Here is a 12,725-nt window from a genome sequence, read left to right as displayed (position 1 = left end):
TTTCAAATAAATATATGATTCCAAAGCTGTAGCTGTCTTCCAGTTCTACAGAGGAGTTTTGCTAATATATTTTTCTTTTAATTATTAAAACATAAGGGCAATTCATAGGAGTAGTGTAATCCTTTTTCACCGCTGGCCAACACCACAGGCATCTCAAGAAATTGCTCAAAAATATTTTAAAAGGGGTATGTGATCTGAAGTCATCTCTCCATGGTGGCTGTCAGCTATATTAGGCATTCAGCCAAGGAGAAGTAAATATACCTACCCCTTCACCCTGTAATAAAAACAAAACTGCTGTTAAAGTGGAAATATGAAGAAGATAAGTTCCAGACAGACTAGCCCTTTGAAGCAGTAAGCAGAGATCCAGGTGCTTGAATAATGAGAATCATTTAGAAGAAACCTAAAAGAGTCTGAATCTCTTTTTCCTTGATATTGAAATTTCTGTGGTACTTTTAGACACAAAAAAAAAAAAGAGGATTATGCTCAAGGTTACTAGGTAAAATTTCCTTTTCTCATTTTCATTCTTTCTCTTTCCTACCTGATTACTGCTCAGAGTCCTAGACATGTTTTCAGTACTGTTTCATTTGGGTACATTTCATTCTTACAGGCCCATGTATCTGACTGTGAGTGATGATGTACTTAGTATTGCTGAAGCAACTGAGGTACTGCAGGTTAAGTCTGTGCGTTGGTGTTTGCCTCACCAAGACTAGAAACCATTTTGAACTAGAGCTCCTAGCTAGTATAACACATGATAGATGTCAAAGGAAGATAAGAAAAAAATTTTTAAATGAATTTTCAAGCTAGAAAGTAATTTATTCTTTCCAGCTATTCAGATGCAAAAACTGTGACTACAACTGTAGTCAGCTACCCTTTGATGGACCTCACTTTTTAATGTAATCTGTAGGTTAATTCTAGATATTCATTATATATCACATTCAGCAATGCACAACGAAATTTAATCTGGAGAGTCATGGAAGGTTCCTAGAGAGAAGAAGATTTTTCCAAATAAACCTGCTGGGACAAGTAAGAAATAGAATAAGCATAGTGCACTTATGTAAACTGTCCACTGTTAGGAAAGAATACCCATATAAATGTGTATACATGTACACTGTAAATATGTATAAATATACACTGGCATACATGTGCAAAAAGCAATGTTGAAAAGAGTTAGGTTGGCATCTCAGTTTTTGCTTCCAGACTTCCACTTCCAAGTTTGCAGTTCATGTTTTCCCATCCTTCCCAACATGCACTCGCATACAAGCAGTCAACTAGCCAACACACTGAGAGCTCAGGGTAGAGGGATTTCCTAGGTTTAGTTGTATTGCTTCTCCTCTTGCACACACGGAGCTGGGCAGGTGATAGATTTGAAGAATCTTAACTGCTCAGCCCTATGAACTCCACATACTCCTGCTTTACTTTTCCAGAGAGACTTATGAGGTTTCACCGCATTTCACAAGCTGATTTTCAGATTGACATACAGGCTCTTCTGCCCAAGGTCTCCCCTGCAATATGCGGGCATGCATGCTTTTTAATGAACAATTTTTCAGAAGTACAGTACAGTAATAACAGTGCAGTGTTACAGTACTCATATTTTTCCTAGTATGTCTTTTTATAAAACAAAGTACTTCAGTTTATTTATCCAGGGAACAAACAAACAAACAACAGAGGCAGACACATGATACATTAAGTCTTACAAAGTTAAGAGAGATGAAAACAAGGAATTATTGGACAACATTAGTAACAGAAGACAGTAGCCATAATCTAGCACATTTAGGGCTGTATTATTTTTTTGTGTGTGTGACATCTCTTTCCCCCTCCCCCTAGGAGAAAATCCTTCTGTGGCTTCTTCAGTTCATGCAAGAACAGGGAATTTCACTGGATGAAGTCGACCAGGATGGAAATACTGCTGTTCACATAGCTGCTCAACATGGTTATCTAGGATGCATACAGGTAGAGTGATAGCTGTACCAGAAACCTCTTTACATCAAATCACTAATAAAATGATTATAAGCGATCTTACAAGAGGGAATAATCATTGATACATTAAAATATACTAGAATGAGGAACTTTAAAGCAGTAGGACTCAGACTGAAATACTGAAAAGATCTGGATTTCGATTCTGTTGTCAATTATGCTGTTGTAAGCCCAAAGTAACTGTTGTATTGCAAGAATAAAGTGTGCTTATATTGTTATATTGTTTATACATGAGCAACTAGTGTATACTCTTTTATGATACAAAAGGGCAGCCAGAGTAGATACTTGTACTCTTCTGATATTTTCCTTACATTTCTTTTTCCAGTGAATAGTTGTAGCTCTCCTGCTTAGGCAAAGTCTGGCAGATAAGTTTATCTATGTTGAAGGATTTCTACCCTGAGTAAACCATTCTTTCCAGACTTAGAATTTTTGAATGTGTCTGTACTGAATAATGCAGTGTAATGCCGATTTCTAACTATTTCTCAATGAATTGGCCTGGCCACTGAAAGCAGTATAGTTGTGTCTTATAGAGCTACTGAAAAGGGTAGTTTGTCCTGCTAAGAATGTTTATGCAGCTATAGTACTTCTGGGAGCCAGATCTGAATAAACCAGTTTGGATACCTCTTTACAGTACCATTGTCAAGTGCAGACATACCAAAAAAGCTATAAGGTTGAACTGGATGGCTAGGTTAAACATCTCAACTCTGCAGATTTGCAGTTGAATTGCTGATGTACTTTTTGGCCATCAAAGTTGTTAGAACCTTTAGTTACAGAAGCACATTTCAGTGTTCAGTGCTGTGAGCACTTAAAGTGAAAGCTGACTGGAGAAGAAATAATAATAAAATTATTTCAGAAATGTATTTGAGAAACAAATTAGTCATTGGATAAAAACAGATAAAAGAATAAATAATCCTGTTACCATATATGACAGCACTTCTTAGTTCACTGCAAATACAGAAAATCTGTATTAATTCAATGCTAAAAGAAATACAGCTAGTCAGTACTCATTATCTAACCTCTCTGGAGTGCACAGTTATGTTAAATCTGCAGATACATAGCTGCTTATTATTATTATAGCAGTCTATCTATGTACTTGGACACCAAGAAGACTGCTAAAGCCAGTTTGAGAGTCTCGCGCGATGAAAAAAGGAAAACAAGTGACAGCCGAGCTGAATGAATAGACTTGAACACAGTCAAATAGATTTGGAGGAAGTGACTGTGCATTTTCTCATAGATGTCTGTCTTTTTAAGATGTCAGGGATGGACCCTCTACAAACCCTCATGAGAAAAAAAATAAAGATCATCACATCCATGCTAATTTTAGTGGTTTTAATATTGTATTGTGACAAACTATAATCAGTTGAAAAAAGTGGATAGAAGAAATGTTGATGATTTACTGGGGGGGAGCACTACTGTGGTAGGGTGTGTTGCTAACTCAACAGTGCCTTATCAAGATGGACAATGAATTTCAAAGAGAAATGAGAGTAGATGAGTTTGAACAGAGTGGTGACATCTGCAGGCTGTTTTCATGGATAAAACAAAACAAAAAAGAGAATAGCCCTGCTTTCCCTGTGAAGAATGAACCTTAATAAATAGCTTAGAAGTCTCAATATTATTTTATTGTAGATAAATGTAGAAATCAAAAAGTGTTTTGTGCTGAAGTGAAACCAGGAGAAATAAAACATGAAAATATCTAATGACAACAAAAATATACAATGTTAGTAGTGTCACTTCATGAACACCTCAGTCTTAAGTGTAGTTGAGGTTTTGTTGTGCTCTATGCAAAATAAGCCTTCTTCCAAGTGAGTTTATAGTCTAATTTAAAACAATATACAGTGAATGATATGGTAAAAGGAAAGAAGTGATAAAGGGGGCATTGAGATTCTAAGTAGCATTACAAAACATGGAGGGTCACCAGCTGTCAGTGATTCTCTGGCTCTCTCATTGAGCTGGTGATACTCTTACCGTGTTCCAAACTATAAGATTGCTTTCTACAGAACTTTCCCTTCTTTATTTTCTTTATCAGAAAATTAAACCAAATTTATTGACATGAGATGCAGTGACAGACTTTTGGTAAGTTCCCTTTCTCTATAGATTTAGAAGCCCAGACAGATCATCATTCCTCTTCTCTGTAAGCAGATGTAGAGGTCTCTGTGGCTGGTGTTCTTAGTCAACAAGGCCACTCCAATGCTTGGTGGATTACCAACTCTGCTTGCATAAGTCAACCAAGAGCTCAGCCACGCAATACCTCTTCTTCATCTGTATGTGTGATGTCAATAATGCTGTAGTGTAAGAATGCATTATGATTTGTTCAGAATTTTTTCCAAAGTGCTATGAGCAGTGTGTGTCTGAACATCGCTGAGAATATTTAGGTCCTATCTTAAATGCACACCAGTAAAGCAAATAGTGCATAACACTAATTATCATAAACAGATTGAAAAGGCTGAAGATTTGGTCTCGATTGGACATCTTGAGATCAATCTGACAGAACTTCTTTGCCTTTACAATGCTCTGGATTCAAGTCCCCGAAGTAACTCAAATGTCATGCTCACAACTTAGTTCTTCAGCAACAAACTAGGTTTCTTTGCTAGCACTGTGAGTAACACAGGAGTACACATCAAAATATAAGCCATTATTTCTCTTAATGACTAAAAGTTGGCATATATTTGAGTATATCTTTAAAAGAGAACAGAGAATGTAACCAAGCAAGTGCAAAGCAATGAGACTTCTTTCAGCATTAAAAACACATATACAGAAGAGAACCCCAAGCAAACAAACAAAACCAAAACCAACAGAACAAATGAAAAGTGATGGTACATACTTTTTTTTTTTTCTGCAAAAAAAATTTTGTCTGACTTAAAAGGCATTGTTGAAAAGTATCTGCCATATTTTTCCTATCCAAACATCATTTGGCTAAGGAATCAGGAAATTGAGACTGAGTCTGTTGAGTGTTTTAAATTAGGAAATTAAGAGCTAAACCAGAAAGAGAGTCCGCAAATACTGTAGTAAAGACTCCTAAAATGAGATTCTAAGGGTGTGTTGCAATGCAGCACAGAGATCCCAAGAACAGTGGATACCAGACCTGGTAAGCCAATACAGCTGATCACCGTCTTCTATAAATTGGCTAGCAGTGTGTTCAGTCTGCCCTGGCCCCTGATGTTATCAAGTCATTTTAATTGCACTTGCCTGTGTCTTCTTTTTTAAAATTACCATGTGCAAATTTAGCACAATGTTCAGTAATGCATAGACACATGCTTCTGTTACTGTGGCTCAGTATTGGTTATAAGGAGATAATAGGTACCTGAAAGTAAGTCCTGTGTTTTCATTTGGTAGTCCTGCTCACTCTATGAATACTAAAAGTCATACTGTACTGTACAAACAAGCAAACAGAAGACTGAGTAGAACTCCAAAGAGAGAGGAAAGAAGAATACAGCCTTTTCTTAGTTCTTCTGAACAACAGCTCACTATTCTGTGTTATCCTTGCACCTGACTGCTAGATTTTGATGGTATGTGTTTTGAGCTCAGTCTGCATACAGACTTGCAAGTGACCAATTTTTAAAAGTGATTGGCTTAGACCAGCATTTCCAAGCATTTTATTCAGGAGTGATTTGGGCCCAGTCAATATTGTGCTTAACTAGAAGTCAGAACAGAAACATTTACAGATGTCAGTGTTTCTTTTTGTGTTTTTACAGACATTGGTTGAATATGGAGCAAATGTCACCATGCAAAACCACGTGGGAGAGAAACCCTCACAAAGTGCTGAGCGACATGGGCACACCATGTGCTCCCGCTACTTGGTAGTTGTGGAGACATGTATGTCATTGGCCTCTCAGGTGGTCAAGCTAACTAAGCAGCTAAAGGAGTAAGTGTTTCATTGCTAGCATTGGAATCATTCTTAAAATACCCTACTTTGTCTTTAATTTATTAGCAGTGTCTCGTTTCTGCTTCTTATGTATGATACTTTCAAGTCATATTTCTACCTTATTTTTCCACTCTTTCCTGTTCTCAAGAATTTGCCTCTTCACCTTTAACAGCTCAGTTTTTCAGCTGTTCTCTTTGTAGGCAGTTTGCTGTGAACATAGATGAAAGGAGTGGAACATGGTATGTATGAAGCAATATAGTCCCTTTTCTGTTTGCATACCTAGGGATCACATTGTTGATGATCATAATTTCTGTTCACATAGCATGCTTTTATATACAGTGAGTTTCTTTTTCTAATTTCAGTGCTGGGGGTTGATGTTGGGAAAAATAATGAAAATAATAGTTGCGAGGGGGGGGGGGGGAGGTTGGACTTGAAAGGTCACCAAAGCCCACAGTGGCTTCTTAGGAAATATGCTCTGTTTTTTCTTCATAGGAGCTGGTTTGAATATTTTTGTTTGGGTTTTATTAAACATTCTGTAAAAAGCCTGTTATTTTGAAACATGAATTTACGCAGTTGCTTGCTTTTATTGTAGATGCAGTTACTGTGACTTAGTAATGTTGACAGTTTCGTAAGACTCTTAGAAAGCATCAGCACTGACCTAACATTGTTTTGACTTAGATGCATGATGAAGAGCTTGTCAGCTACCACAAGCCATGAAAATAGTTTCTGATAATCCTATGTATCAGGTGTTTTGTAGTTGGTTCATTTGCTGGGAAATACTAAAATATACAAATCAGCTGATATAAAAGGAAAAAAAAAAAGAGAACATAGGGTATTTCTTGAGTAGCCTGCATTACCATCTGAATCATCTCAATATATATAATGAAATTTCCTCATAACTCAGCAGGAAAAAAATTGCACACACCAAGAAGTAAGAATGGCGACCTCAGATTCTCCATGTTTCAGTTCTTTTCAGTGCTCACCCAGTATTTGATATCTCTCCTATGGAAAAGAAAGACTTGTTACGCCAGCCAGCAGGCTGTTTACCCCTATAGAAATAGTCTAGTTCTGACAAAAATACTGCCACTTTTTCATGTCTCTCCCTGTCATCTTACAGACTGCACGCATAGGAAGTCATTTAAATTATTCTTATCTGGCTCCTGGTGGGTTCCTTTACTTGTCTCAGCTGGAGTTAAATCTGCTTCCTTTCAGCAGCCTATTTTTTCAGGCTTCAGATTTAGCTCCAGTAACTGCAGCATCAGTCTTTTCTTCCATGTCTACAAAGAGACTGAGTCTTGTGCAATCCTATTGCAGTTTACTGAGGCAGTGAAATACTCTATTTTCTGCTTGAAAGATCAGCTTCTATGTGGCTATTTGGGCTGCAAGCTTCAGGCTGTGAATGACTCTGATAGAAGCAATGGACCATGTTCAGAGGCCCATGCTCAGGAGCTATAGAGGATGACAGAAAAATCTTCCACTGCTTTGCAGGCCCATCCTACATAAAAATCCAAGTACATGCCTGGGCATTGGCATCTTCTCAAGGATATTTACCTCTGGCATAACAGGAGAATTCATTGGTTACTGCAGCTCTGAAGATCCTGAAAGCACCAGATAGCAACAGATGGAAGTCCAGTTTATGCTTAATCACTTCAAACTGCATTTACATAAGGATATCTCCAACTTGGCTAAATCAGCTGTATTTCCTCCACCTATTTCTGCTGATGTTAATGGACAAAGTTCTAGAGACAGAGGAGCTATGATTGCATCATGATGGATTATGTGAATGGTTCGTATCAACACATAATGTGCTTCCCAGCCGTCCCTCAACTGCTGTAAACACGAGCTGATCATTCAGTCTTCTTTTATTCTCGGTGCTTAGTAGCCTCTCTCTGGTAACACTGTATCTCCCCAGCTACAGGAAGACCAGAGTGGTTGATATGGTGCAAGAATAGCAGCACAGAAACTGTCTTAGACCAGCACCTACCAAGACCTGTCTTCAAAGGTCCTAAACCAAAGAAGGAAGTACTTTCTTTTGTTCTCTTTTCATGAGCCCTCAATCATCAAGGCAACACAGAGCAGTTCTAGAGAAGAGTGATCCCAATTCATCTCACTTTTTGGAGCCATTCCTGAAAAGAAGGCCTACAGCCAAAACAGTAAAATCACATTTTGCCGGAGTATTCACATCTTTCAGCTCTTTGATCCAAAGCAGCTCAACTACAAATGCTCTGTTGAATCTTCACAAGAGTATTAACTGAGACTTTTTCTCAAAAGAGGGAAGGAACTAAAAAAACCCAACTGTTTCTGGTTTCAAAATAAAAGTGTATGTTTACATCTCTTACTAATTATAGATTTTTTCTCAATCCAGTAGGACTTTCTGAATTAAACAAAATGCTTATGACACAAAAGTTTCTTGCAGAGTCTATGCAAAATATTGCCTTTCATTTTAGTTCCTGAGATCTCGTAAGTCTTAAAGTCTTAGTTATTTCCTCACTAATTTAATCTGCTTAAAAAAAATGTAGATGCCAGTGTAGAGAATTCCTACTTTCACAAATACATACTTTTTAGCACTGATGACATTAGCAGTAATGATTTGTATCGTTTGGACTTTCCTGGCCTGAAGAGACCAGATCAGAACTACTGACATAAAATTAATGCTTCCCTAGACTACTTTTACAATTCTGCTTCATGACAGACAGTTCTACTTGCACTCCCAAAGGGCTGCACTGTCCTACGTTTATGGGCCTGGATGTGCAAAGCAGTTAATCAGTGAGAGACTTGTTGATCCTTCTGATACACAAGCCAAAATCTCTATCAAGGCAAAGATCAAAGCAAACCATGAGTCAAAAGATGAAGATGAGAGAGTGGTTTAATATCCTCTTTTCCGTGTTCCGTAAACACACTTTTCTGTGTTCTGTAAACAAAATCCATGGTTTTCCTGAAACTTCAGAGGAATAGCTGAAAAACAGCTGAATAAAAAAGTTATTGCAGAGGTGCGCTATGGTGTATGCAAGTTGCTAGTGTGTTTGGGGGTTTTGTATTGGGCTAGGTTTGGGGGGGAGAGTGTTTTTTGGGGGGCTGTTTTTTTGGTAGTAAATGATATACAGACATATAATAGGAAACCCAGTATATACTTCACAATTATCCATTCGTCTCTTTTCTACTTAGTTCAGCTGTTCTATTTTTAGCTTCATAGAGTGGCCATTCCTTTATTTGAAACAAAGCAGATAAGTAAGGCAACATGCTATGACAGATACTTCAGTAGAGCCCAATGCCTCAGACTGTTCCTTGTTCAGTTGCTGAGCTCCCTGATTCCATTAGGCGGTAGTGGGAATCCACAGTTGTCTAAGTAGACACGGAAGTGTCCTTACATATTACTTACTGTGAACATTGTCTAAGCTAAGACCTTCAAAATTTGGGCATTAAACATCATAAAGTAAGTAGACTTTTTTACTCCTGAAGCTATAGTGATCCTGTCTCCCAAATCAGTCTGGTTTTAATGCTTAAATATCCCAAGAAGTTATGATCCCTCATTTTCAATGTTACGTTAAATATATATGTGTATGTTATATACCTTTAGGGACAGTTCTGGCAAGATGTGTGGGTTTCTGTGAGCTATTTGCTAACTAGTTAAACTGTGAAAATAGAGGAAGCTTCAATTCTTTTAGCATAATAAGATGTTTAAGTGGAATGAGAACTTTAACTCAGTAGAAGAGGTGTCAGAGATTTCCATTACAGCTAAAAGCATAAGAAACTGTTAGCTACATTAGTTAGATATTTAGAAATAGAAGTTGAAGGAAGTATAAATGGCAAATAAAGCAGACAAACTGCATCACAATCTAATCTCAAAATGCAAATTTCCCTGGCTCTTGAAAGAGAGTATCTGGGAAGTTGCAATATAAGCCAATGTTGACAGATGGTAGGAGTCATTTTAAAATAATCTAAGGAAGTGTGTAGGCAAGAGGAAGGAAGATGGAAAATTAAAAGAAGAAAGGATCTACATAAAGCATGTGATGGCAATTCAGTATGTCAAAATCCTACCTTTATTTCTGTAGCAGTTTTCAGATCCACTCTGATATCTTAAAACTAAAAAGTTTGGTTTTCTGCCAGCCCTGCAAGTACAACCCGTAGTCTAAAAAGTCATCTGGAGTCATTCTGGCTTTCACATTGCCAGTTACAAAGGCTGCACTTGGAACTCAGCTAACTCTTCTGCTGATGGCCTGTGAGCTAAGAAAGAGTCCAGCTCACTGGTGGAGAACTGTATTAGTTCTGCAGATCCAACAAGAATTAAAATACTAAAAATATATTACTTCTACAGCAACAGAAGCAGAGCCTGGAAGAAGCAGGTAAAAAGTCATTTTCACATGGTGATTTTATGAGGACCAGGAAATAAAACCAAATGTACCAATTATATTCCAGATGAAAGGTACCATACACAGAGTAACAAGAAGTTGTAAGTCTCTTTGGTTTCTCAGTAGTTTCCCAATAATTCTGTCTGTGCAGTGTTTAGAAGCACTGGAACTTAGAGGTCACTAAACAAGATGGAATGTTAACTGTAGTGGTTGACAAGCTAAAGGTGTGGGTGTTTTGATGTTAGAATGGAAGGTCTAAATTGGATGGGAGGGAAACAGGAGAAAAACTTTTTTAGGCAAATAGAGCTAAGCCTTCATTTTTATAGAACTACTTGGAAGGTTTGCAGGTTATCTTGTGGAACTGAGTCTTTCTGATGAAAATAAGAATGTGGCAGGATAAGAGAGATTATGATTACATTTCGATGGTGAATGGAGTCTGTAGTATGGATGTCACTTTCATAATACTAACAATTAATATATACTATCAAAATTTTTTAAACAATGGTCTCTAAAGTTATTTACAAATCAGTGCAGATCACACCAGACTGAAGGCTACAGTAGGTACAGCACTACTGAGTATAAAGTTAGTGTAAAGCACAGGTAGGATCTGTGATACATTTGGGCAGCAGGCAGATGTGTTTTTTTCCTACTCCACTGAATCACACAGAGATCATACTTAGCTTCATTCTGCAGTTGAAGAAGATTAGACCAGTGGGCAAAGGCTCCTCTCTGAGTTTATTTGTAGATAGAAGAGTAGAGAGCAGTTGTCGGAGCTATCATTTAGCTCAGTAAAAGCCAACTACAAAATGTAGGAAGTGACTTCTTAATCTGACCCTTTCCTCTTCCTTTATGGTAACAAGTAAGAATCAAGTGGCCCTACATTTGTTCTGCCATATCTTTGTTTCTCTGCTATTATTTTCTGTAAGTCAATTGGTTCCAATGAACTGCTGCTTCCACATTTTCCTTATATGAATTACAATAAATAATCTTTGACAGGTAATGATTTGGAGAAATCTCTGAGTTGATCTTGTGCCATCATCACAAAATATCCACAGGAATTCAGAGACAAGTACAAGCTGCCTGTTTGTACTATTATTTATAATTTCTCTTTTTACTTACTATGTAAAGTATAGGTGAAAAGGATTTATTTTTTGAATATAAAGTTGAATGGATAGGATCAGTTATCCTGTAGGTTGTTAATGCTAACAGTTTTACAATTCAAGGTAAACAGTCTTACATTTTCTTGCAGGCAGACAGTGGAACGTGTTACATTACAGAACCAACTCCAGCAGCTTTTAGAAGCCCAGCGGTCTGAGGGCAAGTCACTGCCCATGTCCCCAAGGTAAGGTGACTAGAATTGTGCTGCAGTCTGGATTTGCATAGTTTCATGGTATATCAGTTGTCAAGAGAAGCTATGACCTGGCTAAATGGTATATGTTGGGTTTTTTTTTGTGAGCTTGAAGCTGAGCTTCTAGAATGTAAAAGTGTGTAATGTCGTATAATTATTGGAAATTTTGACTATGAAATGAACAGTCCCTATTACCCAATAGAGTGAAAATCAGATTTACAGTAGAACAGAATATATGTTGTATTAGATGAACAGCAGAGGAGCCTAGAAAACCCTAGAAAAGTTGTAAAGTTTGATCTTATAATGGTCCGTACAGTACCTCCAGCAATAACTCGTCCAGTTGCCAACAAAACCTGCTTTTGGATTAGTAAGACTCCTTATGCTTCTTAAATCTTTTGGCTTCATTAGATCGATGGAAAGTCAAAATTCCAAAAACTTTGTATACTGTTTACGTATCCTGTCAGAAGTGCCAGAAATACACACAAACTGAGTGAGGAGGAAAGTAAAGACAGCTGACTGGATCTGGAGCCTGCTAACATACCTCTGTGACTTCTGCCATAGACTTCCAGTGTGATGCATGGAAGTCAGGCGAGCACATGACTTTTGTCTGATAACAATCTGAAGAAAACTTTGAAAGGAATTAAATAACTCACATGCAAATAGGACTCAGTTTGTCATAATCTTCTAATCCAGTTTCCTCTCTGGAAGACACATGCAGTGCTCCTTGTTTCAGAGTTGTTAGGGAATTTCATATATGTTAAAATGTAAAGTTAACAAAAAAGCTTCTACAGATATTGATGGTCAGAGCTTTGGGTCATCAAGTATGAATTCATAGATTCAGTGACTGCTTTTTTTCCACTCTCACAGAATCCCAAATGCTTTTCTGGACAAGTGCTCCATGACCCTCAATTTAATGTGTGAGTGCTTCAGACAAGTGCAAAAAGTTACAGAAGTAGATAACAAGGACATTGGGATTGGAGGTGCATGTGTGAAGAAATTTCAGCTAGGAAATGGCTGTAAACTCCAAACTCCTAAAATAGAAAACCACACTGGAAAGAGTTGTTTTGTCCCTTTTTTTTAAATCATGGTCTCTGTCTTCCCTGTCTGCCAGCTCAGCAGGAACAATAAGACCAATATCTGTTTCAGCTTATTTGGTTTGTGCAATTTTTGCTGACTGGTCTCACATATGAGT

At 37.5% G+C, this 12,725-nt stretch overlaps 1 protein-coding gene across 3 annotated transcripts in view; it reads left to right on the top strand.

Moving 5' to 3' along the window:
* Nucleotides 1-12,725, top strand: part of SNCAIP (synuclein alpha interacting protein) — a 75,743-nt gene that overhangs the window by 54,239 nt on the left and 8,779 nt on the right. For all 3 annotated transcript variants that reach the window (XM_057433289.1, XM_057433290.1, XM_057433291.1), the window contains exons 7-9: nucleotides 1,825-1,950; nucleotides 5,667-5,836; nucleotides 11,435-11,527. In XM_057433289.1, the coding sequence (XP_057289272.1) occupies nucleotides 1,825-1,950; nucleotides 5,667-5,836; nucleotides 11,435-11,527 (389 nt within the window). The remainder of the gene's footprint in view (nucleotides 1-1,824; nucleotides 1,951-5,666; nucleotides 5,837-11,434; nucleotides 11,528-12,725) is intronic.

Source organism: Pezoporus wallicus, unplaced genomic scaffold (assembly GCF_028554395.1).
Source record: "Pezoporus wallicus isolate ANWC-B61680 ecotype Strahan unplaced genomic scaffold, APGP_CSIRO_Pwel_v1 contig_4055, whole genome shotgun sequence".
Classification (NCBI taxonomy): domain Eukaryota; kingdom Metazoa; phylum Chordata; class Aves; order Psittaciformes; family Psittacidae; genus Pezoporus; species Pezoporus wallicus.
This window is presented reverse-complemented; position numbering and strand designations above follow the sequence as displayed.